The 21,187-nt window shown below is 43.4% G+C and overlaps 1 protein-coding gene across 6 annotated transcripts; it reads left to right on the top strand.

The window, feature by feature from the left end:
* Positions 1-1,137: 1,137 nt before the first annotated feature.
* Positions 1,138-20,888, top strand: xpo1b (exportin 1 (CRM1 homolog, yeast) b). 6 transcript variants are annotated; one of them, XM_067236207.1, is made up of 25 exons: positions 1,138-1,197; positions 3,732-3,863; positions 4,268-4,369; positions 7,041-7,113; positions 8,837-8,898; positions 9,136-9,180; positions 9,849-10,030; positions 10,135-10,183; positions 10,309-10,428; positions 10,658-10,786; positions 11,060-11,218; positions 12,056-12,253; positions 12,510-12,648; positions 12,871-13,052; positions 13,517-13,673; positions 13,851-14,014; positions 14,193-14,327; positions 14,696-14,879; positions 15,375-15,481; positions 17,281-17,475; positions 17,672-17,840; positions 17,943-18,077; positions 18,250-18,409; positions 18,674-18,770; positions 19,400-20,888. In XM_067236207.1, exons 2-25 carry the CDS (start codon positions 3,738-3,740, stop codon positions 19,544-19,546), a joined length of 3,216 nt encoding a protein of 1,071 aa, XP_067092308.1. In that variant the 5' UTR covers positions 1,138-1,197; positions 3,732-3,737; the 3' UTR covers positions 19,547-20,888. The 6 variants fall into 6 exon arrangements, with proteins under 6 accessions (XP_067092308.1, XP_067092306.1, XP_067092307.1 ...); XM_067236205.1 differs by having other exon boundaries at positions 1,140-1,472; XM_067236206.1 differs by having other exon boundaries at positions 1,140-1,656.
* The last annotated feature ends 299 nt before the right edge of the window (positions 20,889-21,187 follow it).

Here is a 21,187-nt window from a genome sequence, read left to right as displayed (position 1 = left end):
AGCAAAAGGCCAGATGCTTGGTAACTGAACCTCATTTAAAACAGGCTGAAGCACACAAACACTAAAACACATGGTCAGCACATTACTTACCTGTTTAGACAATGTTATTTGATATTAACAGCACATCATACAACCTTGCAATGACAGAATAAATAAATAAAAACATCTGAACATGAATGATCAGTGATACTATGTTGCTGGGTAAAGTATAGGGCGTCCTTCGAAACCCTTCCTAGATGACTTTACTAGCTGGCTTGTCCATAGACTCACACTAAATCCAGTATTTTTCCATCAAGTGGCGCGCTGAGTCACGTGGTTTGTGAAAAAAAACTATGTGATCTTCGCATCTCCAGCCTCAAGCAGCTGCAATATAATATGTTTGCACTTGAATTGAACAATTTCACTTAAGTTCATGTATTTCTGAATATGTTGTTAACATTTAATAGCTACGTCGTCCACATTATATGCAAGAACGTTTTCTTCGGGTCGTTGTTTAACCTCGTGCAGTTGACGAACCATGTAACCACTCCCACCCGTGGCTGGTGGAAAATTACCAGCTTACAAGCAACAGCCTAGCGAATGGTGAAATTGTATTTTATCCTTCATTAATCGATATGCAGAGATAAAACATGTACATTGCACTGAATCAAATGACATGCCTTTAAATGTGAGCGTGACTTGTTCGCTAAAAACAATATCCGAGTAACATTCAAACTACAATTGTGGACCTAAATAGCTTTATCATGGCCAACGCAATGGATATAAAACCAACTGTTGAACAGTCTAAGACTTGGCTATTAGTTGGTTTTAACATAAGTACGAACTGTCAAGTCCTTTTGCCAGTTACCACTACTTCGTAGAGGCATCGAGAAGTCCATTCTGCACAAAATCCGCCCTCTTTTTCTGACCACGGGTGGAGTGAGCGCGTGGGTGCCTGAGTGAATTGAAGTAAATGGACATCTAAAATGTCCAATAAGATTTTGTAAAGAAACATCGTAATATGCTTATCACCAATCAGAGTATAACGTGGGCGTAACGTCAGTACAAACTTTCCGCGGCGCCATCGGCTGAAAACTAAACCGAGATGGAATCTCCCAGTCTGAACCGGTTTCAACCGGTTACGAGTTAGTTGCTTGGGAGAGGAGAAGAGGCGCAGGCACACCATCTCTCATACCGCCCCGCTGCAAAATTATTCAAGTAAAGAAATTATTTGTGAATCAAGGTTTATTTTCTTTTGTAACATGAATCGGAGTGACATATTACTTAGCGTGCCGTGATAATAGTTTTTGGAATCCACATCAGTGGTCCTTATCAGCCAGCCATCAATACCAATTCTGGAATTGGAGCTAGCCAGCGTTGCAGAGCTAGACTGTTTCTTCTTTGCTAAGTGACAGTGATAAAAATATAGCCTGATAACATAAGATTCTCAGGCAGAAAAGCCACTCTTCTTTCCAACAGGCTTGGAGTTTTTGGTAGGTAACTGGATTGTAAAGTAGTTATTTTCTAGGTTATCTTGCTACTTGCTTAAACGCCAACATTTGATATGGGTTTGCATTAGACAGCTTTAGTATTTGAGAAGTCAAGATTAAGTCTTTTCGGACTCACTTTGGAATTAACCATTCTAAGGAGGGCAAAAGTGCCTAAACGTTGCTGTAGGTAAGTAGCCATATTTCAGTATGGCACGCCAGTATTGTAAACAGTGATTGTGATGTGTGACCAAACTCTGGACTGGTGAATGTGATGATGGTCGAAAGGCGCTGCAGTTCAAGGAGCTGGCTAGCTATATCATGCTGAGTGTGTCATTGCCTCTCCCACTTCAACAGCCGCCACCACATAAGTGTTAAGTGTTGCGCGTGCGCTTGATGAGTAGTCAGTAAGCGTCTATAGATAACTTTATACCTAACAATTAAACATGTATTAAATAATTAGACGTGACATCGTTTTCAATTGTGCAAATTTCACCTAGCTTGCAACAGTTCTATCTTTTAAGTTAATAAGCACGAGCGATTCGCCAGGAGCGACTGGAAAGGGGATGCAACCGGGAGCGAGTGTGGTAGTCATAGTAGCATGCAGGTTAGCTAGCTAGCGACCACAGATCAGACTGAACCTCACCAACTAATGAACTTCAGCAAGCAAGCAAACCACAGATGGTATTCACTGCAGCAAAAGTAGCCAACTGTTTAACGCCGCCAACTTTAAGATCATGCTTAATTGGTAGCTCTAGCTAGTTAGACTAGGTCTAGTTAGATGTGGAGTGAAACGTGTGACAGAAATGTCCGGTATGTACTGTAGTGCTACATAGCGGGGTACTGTACTGTACACTAGCTAGGGTTCGTGGGCCCATTCAGGAAACTATCCAGCCAGTCAAATGACAGGCACCCTATATTAAAATGTTGTTGGCCCTGTTTGTTTGTTTGCTTGTTGCTAGCTAACATTTACTAAAATACGTAACGAAATGCCTTGTGAATGTGTGACAATGTTACCACCCACCTGTTATGGAAATAATTTAGCCATTGTCTGGTACTGTAGCTTGCATCCAAATATACCGTTAGCAAAGAGTTAAATCGTTATTGCTGCTAAGTTGATGTTCATTCTTGTTAGTATTTGATGCAGAGATGTGTTCAGCGACAGAAGCCTAGTCTTGTCAGCTTCAGATGTAAACAAAGTGACGTCGTTAAAGTTTCTTTACCACGTGGTATGTGTTCAGCAGATTCAATTTATTTAAGACATAGTATTACATAACTACGTAACTATTATCCCAAAACACAGTTTAAGACAACTTTATTTAAAAAATTTGGCCCTTTATTGATGAGCCAGTCTTTCATTTAAGTTAACTTGTTCATAGAATAGAATAGAATATAACTTTATTGTCCTTCCAGAATGGACCTTTTTCTTTGGCATCACCTTCCAATGAAAAAGATAACATACAAAAATATTCCTAATTTACTAAATGTATTCTACATTTATTTTACCTAATCCCTAAAACCTTAAAGGTTAAATATTAATTAACTCGCGACTAACCTGTCTTTTTCTCAAAGTTAACTTTGTGTTTAGTTGTCCAACAGCACAAGAAACAAGTTTGTGTTTGAATACGTTTTCTTGATGATAGGTATTCTGAAATATCAATCAGATGGAAGCTTCTCTAACTGAGGAAGTTGATCATGGGAGGGGTTGCCAACAACAGCCAGTCCCTTCCCTTTTGGTGGCTTTGTGTAACAAACCACTCAAATGTGCTCTTGGTCAACCAGTTATTTGGCTGGTTGTGTTTATAATACTGGCCAGTTTGCAGACTGCCGTAGCAGTTTGTCAATTTGTTTCCCAACTCTCTAGGTATTTGAACTGCACCACCACCTCCACTTTGTTTGTCCAGAGAGAGTGATTTAGACATTGGCAAGTGGTTGCCATAGATCATCAGCTCCTTTGTTTTTCCCACATTGATGTGTAGGAATCTTGACAGGCACAATTTTTGAAGTTTGTTGGCGTGGGTAAAAAGCTGTAGGTCAGTAATAAGGTGGTAAATTCTTTGGACAGGTAGAATAAAACATTCAACCAAAGGGTTGAGGTTTGAGTCCACTTTGCGTATTGTTGCTTACCCAAAATGGCGGAAGGGCCTGGGGAAGGAGGTTAGAGGTTGGTCAGCTGCATGGGATTGTGTGCCCAATGCTCGATTCACATGACTGCCTGTCAAATGTTTTGTGTTCCCTCTCAACTCCACCTCCCTGTCGTTGCAGATCTCTATGCCAGCAATTATGACAATGTTAGCAGACCATGCAGCACAACAGCTGCTGGACTTCAACCAGAAACTGGATATCAACTTGCTGGATAATGTAGTTAACTGTCTGTATCATGGTGTGGGACCACAGGTAAGTGTTGGCATCTTTGGTACTGTAGATGGAAAGCATCATGTTTAAAATGGAGGTTGAACATTTAAAGTTGTTTCCTTGCAAGCACATCACATTAGGAAATATGAGAAAGTAAGCCTGTTGTGAAGTGCTGTCTGAAGTGGTTACGTATTATGCACAGAATGATGTCCATGAAATGCCTTCTTTTCACTAGAATTTCAACCGCCGTTTTTGGAAGGGTTGGCATTAAAACACTTTTTACACGATTTGAAAATTTGCACTTTGGTGAGAATCCAGTAAATCCCAACACTTGAAAAAAGGCATTTGACTGTTAATGCATTTGCTGTGTTAAGTGTTTTTTGTTGGTCTAGTAGAGGAACGCAGTACACTTTTAATCTAATGTCATGCAATCTCTTACGTTACAGCAAAGAATGGCACAAGAGGTTCTGACTCATTTGAAAGAGCATCCTGATGCGTGGACGAGAGTGGACACCATACTGGAGTTCTCCCAGAACATGAACACCAAAGTAAGCCAGATCCTGGACACACTGCTGAAGGAAATCACATCTGTGTACTTTGAGGAAGAGCTGCTATGAATCTTTTTTTATCAGCCACAGTTTGCTAAAACAGTCTTACACACCATGATGTGGATCTGTCTGTTGAGCCCTGTCAGTTTCCCCAATAACAAACGACAGGATTTAATTTAATATAGTAGAGGGATGGTGACTTGCAACTTAGAATTCAGCTGCTGGTTTATGTGCATTGTATGCCAAATAGCCTCCTTTATGAATCCCTTAGATAAAAACATTTATTATATAGGAATAATCGATATGGTAATAAAAACAACATCAAGCCCATTAAATTGGAAGGTGGAACACTTACCATTTTTCTTAAACCTATATAATCTGTTTCAGTTCTACTGTGGCTAGATGCCAAGTGGCCACCATAGACTTCCAAATGGATCCACAGTGATTAAGGCCTGCTCCCAGCCCTTAAGACTTCCTTGTTCCCTGAATACCTTTCAGCTGAAAAGTCTTGAGCCTTCCACAATCCCTACAGTGAAATACCTAAGTATGGTGCCCATGGTGCGCTCCCTCAGCCTTAGCTAGTCTGCTGGTGCTGAATACCATGAGCCAAGTGAACGTAGCCATCTCAGGATGGTGTCCAGTTTTTTTTTTTACTACAACAAATATAGATCACTGATAGAAGGAATCTTATCCAGTATTTTGATGCTCGTATTTCGAGTATGTCTGTATGTACTTTGATCTACAAAAGTGCAATGCATCTAAGACTTCCTCAAAGTGCTGGTAGCGTTTGCCTTGTTCCTTTTGGCTTGCCTGTAAGATTGCTCTTAACACTGACATTCATTACTAATGTCTGGGTTGATCTATCAACAGTATTGGTAGTTTCAAATTCGTAACTTGCCACAATGAGGGCATTAGAGGAAAAGAAAGGAAACAGAAAAGGTAAACACCTCTTGAATTTGTCTAAATTCTGTATTCACCTATTTCATTTGCTGAAAAACAATAAATAAATAAACAGTGCGTAACTTAAAGAAGCACTTGTGAACATTGGGCTTTCATAATTGATTATTTTACTTAATTTTCTTTGTGAAGAAATTGAATTAATTCAAGTTGTGACTATTTGATATTAATCACAATGTTCCATTATGTTGATTGCTTGTAATAGGAAGAAAAGGGGTGTGTCATCCTGTGCACCTTGACACAGCTAGGCTTTGACGGCAGGCCTCCACAAGGTCTACCCTTTTGATTCCCTTTGACTGAATTCTGTTCATCCGTTTCTATTGCATCTATTTCATTGGACAGGGTGCAGACTGCAGTCAGTAGGCTCCATTGTAGCGAGGTGTAGTAGTGACGGATGCCAGTAATTTCACCTGTAGGGATCATGGCTCCCTCCCTATCTTATCGTCTCTTCCCCTTTCTTCCTCTCTGACCTGATCTCTTCGCCATCCTCAAGACCTTGCAATTAGGTGCTGGTAGCAGCTATGACGACAGAGTTGCAAGGTCTTGCAGTGTCACTTTCTTTCCTCCTTTGGCCTTTGTGTTCTTTCTGTGTCCTACGTGGGAATTAAAGGTGCAACAAATAAGGTTCCCAAAGGGTTTGATAACAGTTGGATGATGGCTGTTATTGGTGTGTAGTTTAATCACTCAGTCAGGGTAGTTCACCTTTAATACCTCCTCCCCATCCCAAACCATTGTCTGCACATTACCAACCCCCTACCCCTACTCTCCCCTGCCTTTTGACACATGCACTTTCTAATGCATCTCATTTGTTATTTTGGACCTGTTGATGATCCCTACAGTTGAAACACTGTTGATCCAAATAACATTAGATCAATAACAAATAAACTAACTTGTAAAACATGTTCTTTTTCTTCTTGCTTGAGTTAATAAAACCTAGGGATGGCTATATGACCCAAAACGTTTATACCTGTGGTTGGTCTTGCTGTTCCTTATAAGACACACCAGTTCAAGGTGAAAACAGAACTTTTTGTGGGTGGGGTTTTGATGGGGTGTAGTTGTTTAGGACCATTACTCGCACTCTGAAAAATACTCTCATCTTCATTTATTGCAAAGTATGCCTGAAACATAAGCCGAGTCGTTGCAAAACAATTATGACTGGGGCCATTGTTCCAGTTTGAGGAGGTCCTCTTCATTTTACTATTGTCCAGCACCTGGTGAAAGGTGTTGCACGCGCAACACCTTGCGCATACAAGTCTTTCTATTCAAGGTCAAACATATAGTCCAAATTTAGTTATACACGGTAATCCGTAATGGCCCAATTTTCACTATTGGGTTCCATAAAATGTATCTATTCATTTCAGGCCAGTAGACTTGGAGTAGCCTTTAAATGGTGAAACCCTACAGGCTTGCCTTGACACTTCTCCACTGTCTTTCACTGTCTGGTGTGATGCTGGGAGAAACAGCAGGACTTCTACAGGGTTTCAGCCTAATGTTGGCGTGTAGAAACCAAATGAATATCCAACTGAATTTTTGCATACAAAACATCTGCATGAAAAGGTCCTATTCAAGTATTATATACTGTAACAGGCAGGCAGGCATTTTATTTCAAAAAGTGAATTTTTTGTTTTGTTTCTAATGGACAGCTTGTTGTTGATGTTCACTTTTCATGTATCGACATCCGTCACTAACGTTATTCTCTTTTTACATATTCCAGTACTATGCTCTGCAGATTCTGGAAACGGTTATCAAAACAAGATGGAAGATTCTGCCTAGAAATCAGTGTGAAGGTAAGTTGGAATGACACCACCTGTATGCTCTCTTCTCCTTTCTTAGCTCCGCTCTTCACCAAAATCCACCACACTCCTGACTTAAAACAGGGTAGCAAACACCAGCGTTATTTCTAATGGTAACCATCATCTCCATTGCCTTGTTTGACAGAGGCTGTCCATACATGCTCAGGCTCTCCTATTGTATTTGACAATCTAGACGCTTAGTGTGGCAAGGACACTGGCTCTCTAAATCTGCCCGACGTGCTGTTGCCAAGTTGTATTCCCACAAAGCATGTCGTTTTTTTTTTCCCCTGCTTGGCTGCATTGTGTAGACCACTGTATAAAGGCTGGAGTCTGTGTTCTGGCAGAAAGACAGGCAAAAAAAACAACAACAAAAAACACACTAGCTACTGCTTTAGAACTGGCTGTTTTCGTCTGCCTGCCCTGTTTACCTTTGTAAACAGTATTCAAGGAAAAAGGCCAGATAAGCAAGCAAAAACTGTTCATCTTGGTTGATTAAGAGTATTGATTATTTTCTGCATTGTTTACAGAAGATGAGTATGTGATTCTGTGTCTTCCACTCCTACTTCTGCATGGTCCACCCAGCCTGTTAACCACATGGGAATAGTATTCTGATCATGTCGATCAGATACAAATATAATTAGAGGTCAATGATTTTGTTTTTATTATTTATTTCCTTGAGTGTTTTTGGTTAATGGATCTCTGATGGAAAGTGAGCAAAATGCATCTGAGACAAACAACCATTTGGAGGCTGTCTGCTGTCGTTCCCCCCCCTTTACTGACTACTCTGCTCTTTGCTCCCACCTGCTGGTCCACATTTATATTCACAGAACAATGTATTGAGAAAAGGAGATTTAGTTACTGACACAATGGAAGAGAAGCAACAAAAAGGGATAAAATACAATCTTAGGTTTATTTCCTGCTTTTAATCATAAAACGTCAAAATACATGAATCTATTTGCCAAATATCTGATCAATGGAAGTAGAATTGGCGGTAATCACAATTTTAGTAATTTAAATGATTTTCTAGTTTTTTTTTCTCATTTTTTTGTAATCTTTTTTTTTTTACCCAACCAATTATTCTCAAATTTTCTTTTTCTCGTTGACCTAAGACTTCCCCACTTCTGACCGTAGATGCCTGACTTTTGTTCAAGTGGCAAACCCAGTGCAGGGCGACTGGCAAGTATGTCTTTTCCCCCTTGTGTCAGAATTGCGCCTTGCTTCCGGGTCTGTCCACTACAACCCAACCACACATACATTTACAGAGAAGTACAATAGAAAGCACTGTTGAGAGAATGCTATATGGGCTCTCCATGTTCAGTCAACATAGAGCTGTGAAATGTGTGTTTGGAAACAAATGGATGCATATGGGCAATTGTAACTGTCACAGAGATATTACTGTCTGGGCTGTGCTGCAGTCAACAACAATTGAAATATCTCAGTGGAAGTTACATCTGATTACCATACTGATCCATATGCTGACAAACTGGCCAAACAGGAGTTGTACCTCTATTAAGGACACTTCTTTGATGTTTTTTCTTTCATCGTTCACATCATTCAGCAGCCCTCCAGTTTAAGTCAAATTAGGTAGTTGAACAGCTGCAGTACAGAGATGCATGACAGCAAGCCGACTCTGGCAGAGTCTGAAAAGATGTTGTTTAGAATCCAGCAGCACGACAAACTCTCACAATCCATCCCTGTTGGTTCTGCTTGCTTGCAGGGATCAAAAAGTATGTTGTTGGTCTTATAATCAAGACATCATCGGACGCCACAAATGTTGAGGTGAGTCCATTTAGGATAGTGGTGTTTGGCAACGTTGGCCTATTTGTGGAAATGTTTAGAATCGATTTTGATACAGCCAGCATTCAAACATTAACCGACTCCCCTTTGATTCCAAAGTACCAAAGTACCAGTAAGTTAGGTCCAAGTGTTATGCAAGCATCATCAGTACCATGTGACATTGGTATTAAGGATTACTGTATGTTAAACTGTTTTTTTGGTGGATTTCTTTTCTTCCAGAAAGAGAAAGTATACATTGGAAAGCTGAACATGATTCTTGTTCAGGTAAGATGTGTGTCTGCATATATGCATACATTGGTATGATATAATGTTGTTCTCTCTAGACTGAATTGGGAGTCATTGAGTCATTGTGTTGTTTCTCCTGATGTCGTAAGGGTAGGAGTGGTTTAGATGTGTAAGAAGAGTATGTGCGTGAGTGTATGTGTGCGTGCGTGGGGTCAGATGGCTGAGCGGTTAGGGGGTCGGGCTAGTAATCAGAAGGTTGTTGGTTCGATTCCCGGCTGTGCCTAATGACGCTGTGCCTTGTGTCCTTGGGCAAGGCGCTTCACCCTACTTGCCTCGGGGGGAATGTCCCTGTACTTACTGTAAGTCGCTCTGGATAAGAGCGTCTGCTAAATGACTAAATGTAAATGTTAATGTGACGGTGTGCGTGAGCGAGTGTATGTGTGCGTGACGGTGTGCGTGAGCGAGTGTATGTGTGTGTTACAGTGTGCGTGTGTGTTTCACGGTCTGTCTGATGGAATACAGTTGCATGAATGCCTTTGCCTTAGCGCTGTTGAGAATGAGTCACAGCCTCATGTCTGAGGAAAGTCCTGATGTAAACCCAGTCTGGTCTGACACAGGCCTCCACACGTACAGTATGTGTGTTTAGAAACATACCACACTAACATGGTTATCTGTGCATATGCATCCATTTCTCCCCCCGTTCCCAGATATTGAAACAGGAGTGGCCCAAGCACTGGCCCACCTTCATCAGCGACATCGTGGGGGCCAGCCGCACCAGCGAGAGCCTCTGCCAGAACAACATGATCATCCTCAAGCTGCTCAGCGAGGAGGTGTTTGACTTCTCCAGTGGACAGATGACCCAGGTCAAGGCCAAGCATCTCAAAGACAGGTGAGCTCTTCAAAGAACACCTCCCTAAAGCCCCAAAGCTATGAATGGGCTTCGTGAAGCACAACCGTGCACCGTCTCTAAACTATACCTTCCTCTCCACTTAGCATGTGCAACGAATTCTCCCAGATATTCCAGCTTTGCCAGTTTGTTATGGTACGTTATCCCCACCCCACACCCCCACTTCCTCAGTAAACATGACAAGGGCATTAACCCATTTCTTAATTTACACTGTCTGCAAATGTCTATTAACGGTCTTAAATCCGATTGGTTGCTTCCAGGAAAATTCCCAGAACGCACCACTGGTCCACGCCACACTGGAGACCCTCCTACGGTTTCTCAACTGGATTCCTCTAGGTTACATATTTGAAACCAAGCTCATCAGCACACTTGTGTATAAGGTAAACCCCAACGCACTCAGTTGAGGTCTAGACTGGCATGCACTCGAAATTAGTAGTGCTAAAACTTTGAGAGCCTTCCTCAGTGGTCATTAGTGCATTAAATGCCATTTGTCAAGAGCTTGGGAGCCGAGTATAATATGGACAGGGATCTTGTCCGTAATACAACCATCCATTGTCATTTTTCTCACCATTAATGTGGTCATCATTGGCTTTTGTTTCTCCTCTCCAGTTCTTGAACGTGCCCATGTTCCGCAATGTGACACTCAAGTGCCTGACTGAGATTGCCGGCGTGAGCGTCAGCCAGTACGAGGAGCAGTTTGTTACCCTCTTCACCCTCACCATGTGTCAGCTCAAACAGGTGGGCCTGGACTCTCTCACACACACACACACACACACACACACACACACACACACACACACACGCGCACAGACACAGATACACACAGTTAACCAGGAGAAATAATTTCACAAATGTTATGGTTGAACTCAAACAAGGTATCCACTCACACACATAAGTATTGACTTGTCGTTGACCTACACACCCGACACCTCTTAAGTTGTGTGTGTGTGTGTATGTGCATGGGTGGGTATGTGTGCTCCTTCTCATCGCCCCCCCTGTACCCTCCTCCAGATGCTCCCATTGAACACCAATATCCGCTTGGCGTACTCCAACGGCAAGGACGATGAGCAGAACTTCATCCAGAACCTCAGCCTGTTCCTCTGCACCTTCCTCAAGGAGCACGGCCAGCTCATAGAGAAGAGGCTGAACCTGCGGGAGACGCTCATGGAGGTGAGCCGTCAGGGAGAGACGGGGCGAATGGGGGAAGAGACATGGATGGCTTCACTTCTCAAGTCCAAGGCTCCTAATCATCTGAAAAAACACTTTTTGTTCTCTGTTTCGGCCTAAGTACAGTAGCTGCAAAGTCTCAAGGTGGCTACTTTGTTACAGACAGTATGCACTATGCCAATAGTATGTGGACGTCACTCAGCACAAAGACACCTGCTTGTCAAGTCTCTCATGCCAAAGTCATGGGAATTAATATGGTTAGTTCCCAACTGCTTTCTTTTTTTGGGGAAGGCTTTCCAATATTCAAGAAATATTAGGGAGGTTGGGACTGGTGTTGGGTGATTAGACCTAGCTTGCAGATCATTAAATATCGTCTCTGTCACAGTGCAAAAAAACCATTTTCTACATACACAGACAGCACACCCAACTGTAAACAAATAAAATAATCCTTTTAAATGCCCATGGTTTTGGAATGGGATGGTCCAATAAGCTCATATAGGTGTGATGGTCAGGTGTCACATACGTTTGACCATAGAAAGTGCGTGTATGTATAAATACTGTGTGTGTGTGTACAGCTCTGGAAAACATTTAGATACTTGTCAATGTTGTGAAAACAATCAAGTTAAATTATTACTGTGTTATTTAAAAAAATATGAACTTGTTTCCTTTAATCGAGGCTTCATAGATTTTCATTTCATACAAACTCATACAATGTAAATAGTAAAACCAGAGAAACCGTTCATTTTGCAGTGTTGCCATAACCCATTCCAGAGATGTATATAAATATCTCAACTGGCCCTCAGTCCCATCACTGCCTTCATACCTATCTCATTTCCCCAGGCCCTCCACTACATGCTCCTGGTGTCGGAGGTGGAGGAGACAGAGATCTTCAAGATCTGCCTGGAGTACTGGAACCACCTGGCGGCCGAGCTGTACCGGGAGAGCCCCTTCTCCACCTCCACCTCCCCGCTGCTCTCCGGCAGCCAGCACTTTGATGTTCCCCCCCGGCGACAGCTCTATCTCCCAGTTCTCTCCAAGGTATTGACAATCGCATGTCTGCAAGTGTATCACCATTCATCGAAGCAGAGCTTCCTTGTCAAACGGGACGTTAAAGCCCAGAGCCTGTTGGATGCCCGCTGGAAGGAAGGCAAAATATGGTCACTATGCTTGCGTGTGGTGAAATTCCCTAGTGTGAGTGTGTTACACACTGTGTGTGAGTCTGTCTGTGTGAGTGTGTGGTTCAATATGCGGAATGTGTGTGCTTGGCTTGACAGCTGTTTATCCCTTGCACCAGGTGCGCCTGCTCATGGTGAGTCGAATGGCCAAACCGGAGGAGGTGTTAGTGGTGGAGAATGACCAGGGGGAGGTGGTCAGGGAGTTCATGAAGGACACAGACTCTATCAACCTCTACAAAAACATGAGGGAGACACTTGGTAAGTGTGTTGGGGTTTGTGTGGGCATGTGTTATATTTGAATTTTAGGAGTTAATCACCCATAGGGGCGCAACAGTCTACAAATAGTCCACCACAGCACAGTAACACTAAACGGAGTGTATATTCACTTAAATACTCGTGTTACACACACTTTCTCTTGCTCTTTTTCCTCACGCACACACACACCAACTCGTGAGTTCTCATCCCCTCCCCTCTCTCCAGTGTACCTGACCCATCTGGACTACGCCGACACGGAGCGCATCATGACGGAGAAGCTACACAACCAGGTGAACGGCACCGAGTGGTCGTGGAAGAACCTGAACACGCTGTGCTGGGCCATCGGCTCCATCAGCGGGGCCATGCACGAGGAGGACGAGAAGAGGTTCCTGGTCACCGTCATCAAGGTGCACACATCTGCTAGTTCACCCTCAGTTTCCATTCATCCATTCGTTTATGTATCATTTTGATGACTTACACACTATTTTTTTCTTCTTCTCCAAAAATCAAATTCGCTTAGAAGGGATAGCCCATGTATGTTTATAGTGACTGTGTAGCACAGCACCCCCATGTGGTGGTACTCTTTACTTTCTATCACACTATAATGGACATTATCATTTTTTTGTCGTCTTAACTTAATGTCTGGGTAACTGAGTCTGTAAAGTCACTCTGGATGGATATGTGTGTGGTCACGAAAATGGCTGCAGTGTAAATATACAACCCAGCAAACAATGGCCCGTTTGATTCATTTTAACTGTAAAGGTCTGAGGTGTTGTTAAGAATAATAAACTGGTGTAGGGTCCATACCTGCAAAAGTGTTGTGTGGTGCATTCAAATGTCTGACTGTGGTGTGTATGTGTGTGGGTTCCAGGACCTGCTGGGCCTGTGCGAGCAGAAGCGGGGCAAGGACAACAAGGCCATCATCGCCTCCAACATCATGTACATCGTGGGCCAGTACCCCCGCTTCCTGCGCGCTCACTGGAAGTTCCTCAAGACGGTCGTCAACAAGCTCTTTGAGTTCATGCACGGTCAGTGACTGGACGCAGCACAGCTGTCACACCCTGAAGTGTGTGTGCGTGTGTACTGCTGGGGATTTTCAGGCTATTGTGGAAACTGTGGCAGGGGTCATTTGAATGGGAGTGTGTGTGTGTGTGTGTGGACACAGTTGGGTATGTTCCATCTCACCGTGCTCCTACCCTCGGCAGAGACCCACGACGGCGTGCAGGACATGGCGTGCGACACCTTCATCAAGATCGCCCAGAAGTGCCGGCGCCACTTTGTGCAGGTGCAGGTGGGCGAGGTGATGCCCTTCATCGACGAGATCCTCAACAACATCAACACCATCATCTGCGACCTCCAGCCGCAACAGGTTTGCTTGGGGCTGGAATCTACCTATAGTTATCCGAGGGGGGATGACCTCCTATACCTTTTCAAATACCGTTTTTTACTGTCTTTCATCTTTTATCCGTAACCATCGTTTTACAAACTAATCCCTACACCGACGATAGTCACCATGCTGAACCTTTCCCATGTGCGTGGGCTTCCAGGTGCACACGTTCTACGAGGCGGTGGGCTACATGATCGGGGCCCAGACGGACCAGGCGGTGCAGGAGCACCTGATAGAGAAGTACATGCTGCTGCCCAACCAGGTGTGGGACAGCATCATCCAGCAGGCCACCAAGGTGAGCCCCAGAAACACTTGGCCACCTAGAGGGAGGAAGGGACACGTCAAAATGCCACATTCTTTTGGAATGAGTTGCCCTAGCGTGCTATGTGTGTTATGAGCGATACGTGTCACCGTCTCAGTCGAGGCACAGCCAGAGAAGTGGAGGAACTCTGACACGTACTCTTAATAATTGGCAGAAAGAAATGATTTGAAGATTGTGTATCCTAGTCATGGCCCTGTCCTATATTTTCCTCACGTTGTAATTTTCAATGGACTAAAGGTGATTCGTGAATGTATTTTCTTCACAAAAGAGCCTGTGAAACCTGGTCCATGTTCCGATCTTGGGACCTTGAGAGGAACCATAACGACCTCTTCCTCCCCCAGAACGTGGACATCTTGAAGGACGCGGAGACGGTGAAGCAGCTGGGCAGCATCCTGAAGACCAACGTGCGTGCCTGCAAGGCGGTGGGCCACCCCTTTGTCATCCAGCTGGGACGCATCTACCTGGACATGCTCAACGTCTACAAGTGCCTGAGCGAGAACATCTCTGCTGCCATCCAGACCAACGGTGAGGGAGGGAAGCTTGGCATGTGTGTTTGGAGAGAGGACGGGCGAAGAGTGTTTTGTACGGTGTGTGTGTGTGTGGATTGAGTTGGAAAGTGTATGGACTTTTTTTACATAATAATAATCAGAATTCAGGCTGACTACTTTTGACTAGTTCAGGGGTTCTCAAACTTTTCAGCCCACGACCCCTAAAATAATGGTGCCAGTGACTTAAAATATGCTATTTCTAATTGTTTTACAATGTTCCTCGATTTCTGGAAATCATCTCTTGTCTGCTTTCATATGAGAATATGCATCTGAGCATTGTCATCGTGGTGTATATGTGCCTGAGTGTATATGTGCCTGAGTGTATATGTGCCTGAGTGTATATGTGCCTGAGTGTATATGTGCCTGAGTGTATATGTGCCTGAGTGTATATGTGCCTGAGTGTATATGTGCCTGAGTGTATATGACGGGTTTGACATCCGTTTGTTCCTGGTGTCCCCCGTGTTTTCTGCAGGAGAGATGGTCACCAAGCAGCCCCTGATCAGAAGTATGAGGACTGTGAAACGAGAAACGCTGAAACTGATCTCAGGCTGGGTTAGCCGATCAAATGATCCCCAGATGGTGAGATAGTGTTCACAGATGTGACAGAGTATATTTTTACCCCCCCACAGACACACACGCCCCCCCCTAGAAATGCAAAGCACCGTGGGTATCAATGAAAAGCAACTTGTCTGCAGATTTAGGAAAAATGAGCCTGTTTTATTTTTAGATGGAAACCTTAGTTCTTTCCGATTGCTTAAGCACAATTTTTAAAACAGGGCTCACTTTGTCAAAACACAACACACAAGTATCAGAACACCTCCAATCTTTTTGCAAAATGAAACACTTTGTTCAAAACTATACAATCATGTATAAAAACCCAATTCTGTCACCGTATGCCACACAGATGGTTCATAAAATTTGACTGTTTGAACCAGTTACACACTGTTGGGCACAATTTAAAACACTTTTATACTAACTATTCTTTTCTAATGATATAACCTGCCTGATTTTGTCAGAGATATTGTTACAGTAGAGTACGTAAAAGTACATGAATCTGTTGACCAAACACAACACACACAAAAGACCCAGTACTGCACACTGATGAAAATATTTACTGTATTTCTCCACCTTGTCTACGTAAAGGTTGCATTTTTTGCAGAAAATCTGAACATATTTCAAATTGAATACTGTATAGTAGGCTACATACTGTAAACACAGCAAATACATTTGTGGAGACAAATGAAAGTTCAGCAAATGAAATACATTGTTTCAATCATGGACTGCAGTGAATGTGTACAAAAAAGTACTGATGTAGCTCATATAGTAGGTTACATTTTACTGTACTGTAGACCGTAGAGTTTTCACCTGTGCTCTTGTCGAAATGTCCAAATTACTGTTGCAACAGTATATCTGCTGAGGTTGGGCTGAACTCTCTGTCCAGCCTCTCTCAATGTTGCCCCATGGTTCACAACATGGTCAACCAATGTTGTTTGAATTTCATTAGATACTGTAAATTTGGCCCTATTCTTCCACGGCCTCCAGGTCTACCTCTCCCTGTCCCTACTACTCTTCCTCCACGGGCTCCCCCTCATCCTCACTCTTCCTGCAACATTGCCTTCCATTTTTGATGAGGACAGGTACACTGACCTGTTGCCTTTTTATAGTGCTTACATCTGATTGGTATGTTTACAATTAAGCACTTTAGTGCTTGTACACCTGATGCCCGTGTCTGATCCATTTGTTCACGTGTGGCATTTTACAAGGCAGTGTCTTGAAAAGGCAATTAAGTGACAATCTTATATTTCTCTGGATAAGACCGTTTGCTAAATGACTAAAATCTCTGTGTCTAATGTAGAAAGGTGTGTTTGGTGATTTGCAAAACACTGTGTGTAGTATTTTGCAAATAGTGTGAGGCTGAGAATGTGCTTATAGTTGTCCAGATCTGGGCGGCTGTTTTGCTCCTTGAGTGTCAGGTTTCACTAACTGTGTGTTATTTGAAAATGCTGTGTCTAAGCAATCGGAAAAAACTGTAAGACAGTTTTCTATTGTAAGTAAGCTGCCAGCCTCCAAAGCAACTCTGAAGTCTACACTAAAATACTGACATGTAACTGGTAGCAGAGTACTCAAGTCCCAAGAGGGGATATCAAGATTGTTCGATTAGTGTTTTATAAAACATGTAGTGCACATGTTGTGAAAAAGATAGAGAAAACGACATACAAAATCTAGGCAAATATACTAACTGGCAACTTAAGGAAACTTTATTGATGAAGACACAGATTTGACGATGGCCGTTCCTAAGGCTGAGATCGAGCTCGTCCTAAATGATCTGTTGGATCGTTCTGGTGCCACACTGATCCCCTCTAATCCCCATGTTCCAGGTGGGAGAGAACTTTGTCCCTCCGCTGCTGGACGCAGTCCTCATCGACTACCAGCGCAACGTCCCTGCCGCCCGGGAGCCCGAGGTCCTCAGCACCATGGCGACCATCGTCAACAAGCTGGGCGGCCACATCACCGGGGAGATCCCGCAGATCTTTGACGCCGTGTTTGAGTGCACACTCAACATGATCAACAAAGTGAGTGCTGGGAGGGAGGGATCGTCAAGTTTGCGCTTTCCTCAAAACTCATGCAAAGGCGCACCAAGCGTGCACCAGAAGTTGGAGAATCTGAACAGACAACCTTTTGCTAATGATTTGTCCTGTAGTTGAATGTAATCTGAGAGTGTCTCACCTTCATCCCACTAAGGTTATGCCCACCCCTCTGTCTCCCCAGGACTTTGAGGAGTACCCCGAGCACAGGACCCACTTCTTCTACCTGCTACAAGCTGTCAACTCCCACTGCTTCCCTGCATTCCTGGCCATCCCTCCAGCCCAGTTCAAACTGGTGTTGGACTCCATCATCTGGGCCTTCAAACACACCATGAGGAACGTGGCCGACACAGGTGAGACTCTGACCTTGATTTGTTTAAAGCCACGTTTGGGGAGTTCTATTTTCATGTCATGTGATATTCACCGTGGCTCTCATGCCCCCCTCTCCCTCCCAGGTCTGCAGATCCTGTACACGCTGCTCCAGAACGTGGCCCAGGAGGAGGCGGCGGCCCAGAGCTTCTACCAGACCTACTTCTGCGACATCCTCCAGCACATCTTCTCTGTGGTCACAGACACCTCACACACCGCCGGTGAGTAGGCTCCGCCTCTGCAGCCCAGGAAAACCAGCCTCCTCTTCAAGGAGCGTTGCTTCATTTTCACGGTTGATAAGGAAGATAAATAAGTAGTCTTATAAGTACATTTTTACTGTACATGCTGCAGTATGAATGTCTTGAGTTTGCAAGTGGTGCACTTGTCCTCCAGGCCTGACGATGCACGCCTCCATCCTGGCCTACATGTTCAACCTGGTGGAGGAGGGCAAGATCAGCACAGCCCTCAACCCCTCCACCCCCGTAACCAACCAGGGCTTCATCCAGGAGTATGTGGCCAACCTGCTCAAAACAGCCTTCCCACACCTACAGGAGTGAGTGTCTGTCTCTGTCCCTCACATGCACCCTCACAAAGGCCTGGGCGATGCCCCCGATCGAAGATCAAACCCAGGATCTTGTTGCTGCAAGGCGGCAGTGCGCCACTGTACATTTAGTGTTAGCTAATTCAAATACCCAGCAATGTCTGCCACTTACAATTTTTTTTTATTGCTTTCCCCCAACCTCCCCACATGTTTATGGTTCACTGTCCGAGTTTTTGCACTAAATGTACAAACTCTTCTGTCTCTGCCCTCCTGCAGTGCCCAGGTGAAGGTGTTTGTGACGGGGCTGTTCAGTTTAAACCAGGACATTCCTGCCTTCAAGGAGCACCTGAGGGACTTCCTAGTACAGATTAAGGTAAGGGTTTGGAGTTAGCTGTGGGTAAGGATACCTCAGCTCAGTCAGGAGTCTCGTTTTACTTTATCTACGGGACCCTTCATAAACCACCACCACCACCCTTAAGTGGGAAAATAATTAGTTCACCATGATAATCTTTATAAATGGGATTTTACTGACTGTTGGAACCAATGGAATACTTAAATGCTCTGCTGGTATCTTGGAGATTTTTTAACCATTTTTATTAACCATTTTTTAACCATACTCACCATTGGTAAGTAACCTTACCAATGGTGAGTACATGAAGTACTGTAAACCCACATACTGCAGTTACAGGGATATATAACGGGTGTATTAGCTGTATATTAGAAAACCTTGTTTGTGCATTGGGGTTGTGGTGCTCATGAATTGATGCATTGTGTTGGTTTGTGGGAGTGTTGGCTTATTGTGTATTCTATGAGAACAGTAGTTGTTATTGCAAGCTGAATGGTAGGTTTGTGTGGTAACGATCCCATACAAGAACATTGGAAGTGTAGGGCAGGGTGTTTAAATCAATGGGGTTATATATTAAAGGAAATCAATAGGGTGTTGTGACATTGAGTGTGTTCTGTACACAACGCACTGACGGCCCATTGCTGGCTCCCATCCAGGAGTTTGCTGGCGAGGACACCACAGACCTGTTCCTGGAGGAGCGGGAGGCGTCGCTACGTCAGGCGCAGGAGGAGAAACACAAGCTGCAGATGTCAGTTCCAGGCATCCTGAACCCCCATGAAATCCCAGAGGAGATGTGCGACTGAGCATCACCCCAACCAAACTGTACAGTCATCCAAACAAAACAACAAACGCAGATCTAAACCCGAACAACCAATCCAAACGCGAAGCTGGTGCGAGGTGGGAATCCCCTTCCTCCAAACCAGTGTGTGCATCCCCCATTGGGTGTTTGTCGACCAAAACAATTTCATTATATGTACAGTAAATGATACCGCATCACCCTGTGGCTCTTTTTAGTACATGTTTTATATGGCGACTGTTATGTGATATCTTTCCAAACTGTTCACCCAATGTTTGGTCTACCCCCCGCTCCCCCATATATCCCAAGAGCTGCATGATGAGGGCATATCAACTACATTTTTGTTTTGTTTTCCCACCCTACTTTAGTTTTTCCTCCTTCCAACTCCTGATATATTTGTTAATATATATATAATATATACAGTTGTATATATAATATACAACTTTTTGTGCAAAAAGGCGTACGTGTCAAGTCATCTGCAAAGAGGCTTCTAGAACTGGTGTTTTAAACTGGTGGACAGACAGGAAGCAGTGTTCTAGAAGTGTGTGTTTTGCGTCCGATGCCCTGCTGCAGTCTGGAAGAATGTGAATTGTACGGATTATGAATGAAGGTCTGCAAGATGCTGCTTTGTGTGTAAGATGTCACGGTCGGCATCTTTTGCTCATCAGTTTTGCTTCACTAAAAAAGAATTCTAAAAGAAAGCCCACAGCTATTGGTTTGCTGGGCAGGGCGTTTCTGCGTAAACTGAAACGGATTATGTGCATATCATCCCAATTGTATAGCATCTTTAATACTATGGGAACATACTTGTTTTTTTTGTATTATTATATTTTTCTTTGTGTGTGTGCGCGTGTGTGTGTGTGTGTGTGTGTGCTGTCGCATAGACGACATCAGCGTTTTGTTTTCCTCTAAGAGGATTGTTGCTCATTTGTGAGCCTTCATTAAAATGGACGTTTAAAGAAGTGGTCTAGATATTTATGGGTTCCTGTTGGTTGCATATTTTTAACTACTCCACTTTAACTCAGATGGCTTTAGAGATTTTGAATTATACTAATTTACATTGTTTACCATGCAGTAGTGCTTCAAGACACTACCTTTAGAGCAAATGTAATAACAAAATAAACTTGGTTTACATTTAATTTTGTATTTTTGCATTTTCACTTTCAAATCAATTCAAATAAATGTCAGGCTTTTAGCCACATAGCAAACTGATTGCAAACAATTCTGATTAGGCAAAGAATGTATAAATCTTAAAAACCTAATCTCTAATGGACTGCCCCCTCTCTTAAGTGTTACATTTGTTGTGGAACTTTTTTGAACTGATTAAAAGGTGATAATTTTATAACAAAGTCTCTCATTTTTGGGTTTATATAATCATCCAGTTTACAAGATGCCTTAAAGGTAGATCTCTGCTAGCAAGCTACAGGACGTACAAGCCTTTTGTCATGGACGAAGAACTTAATGATCAATCTAGTTTGTAAGGAGACATTACCTTTAAGTCAGCAGTAGTGGTACAAAGTGTTTTAGTGCTTGGCTGCAACGAAAGCCAGCGCGTCTTCCCAAAGGCCTCTGATTCAAATGAATGCAGAATGGATGGATGGATACTACAGTCATATTCTGTGGGGTAGGAGAAACACACCTGGGTTGG

Source organism: Osmerus mordax, chromosome 5, assembly GCF_038355195.1.
Source record: "Osmerus mordax isolate fOsmMor3 chromosome 5, fOsmMor3.pri, whole genome shotgun sequence".
NCBI lineage: Eukaryota > Metazoa > Chordata > Actinopteri > Osmeriformes > Osmeridae > Osmerus > Osmerus mordax.
This window is presented reverse-complemented; position numbering and strand designations above follow the sequence as displayed.

What these genes read in the sequence shown, in the direction of transcription:
- xpo1b (XM_067236204.1), top strand. An exon ending in GCCTAGAAATCAGTGTGAAG is followed by an intron (nt 7,114 to 8,836) that starts GTAAGTTGGAAT and finishes GCTTGCTTGCAG; the next exon opens with GGATCAAAAAGTATGTTGTT. An exon ending in CGGACGCCACAAATGTTGAG is followed by an intron (nt 8,899 to 9,135) that starts GTGAGTCCATTT and finishes CTTTTCTTCCAG; the next exon opens with AAAGAGAAAGTATACATTGG.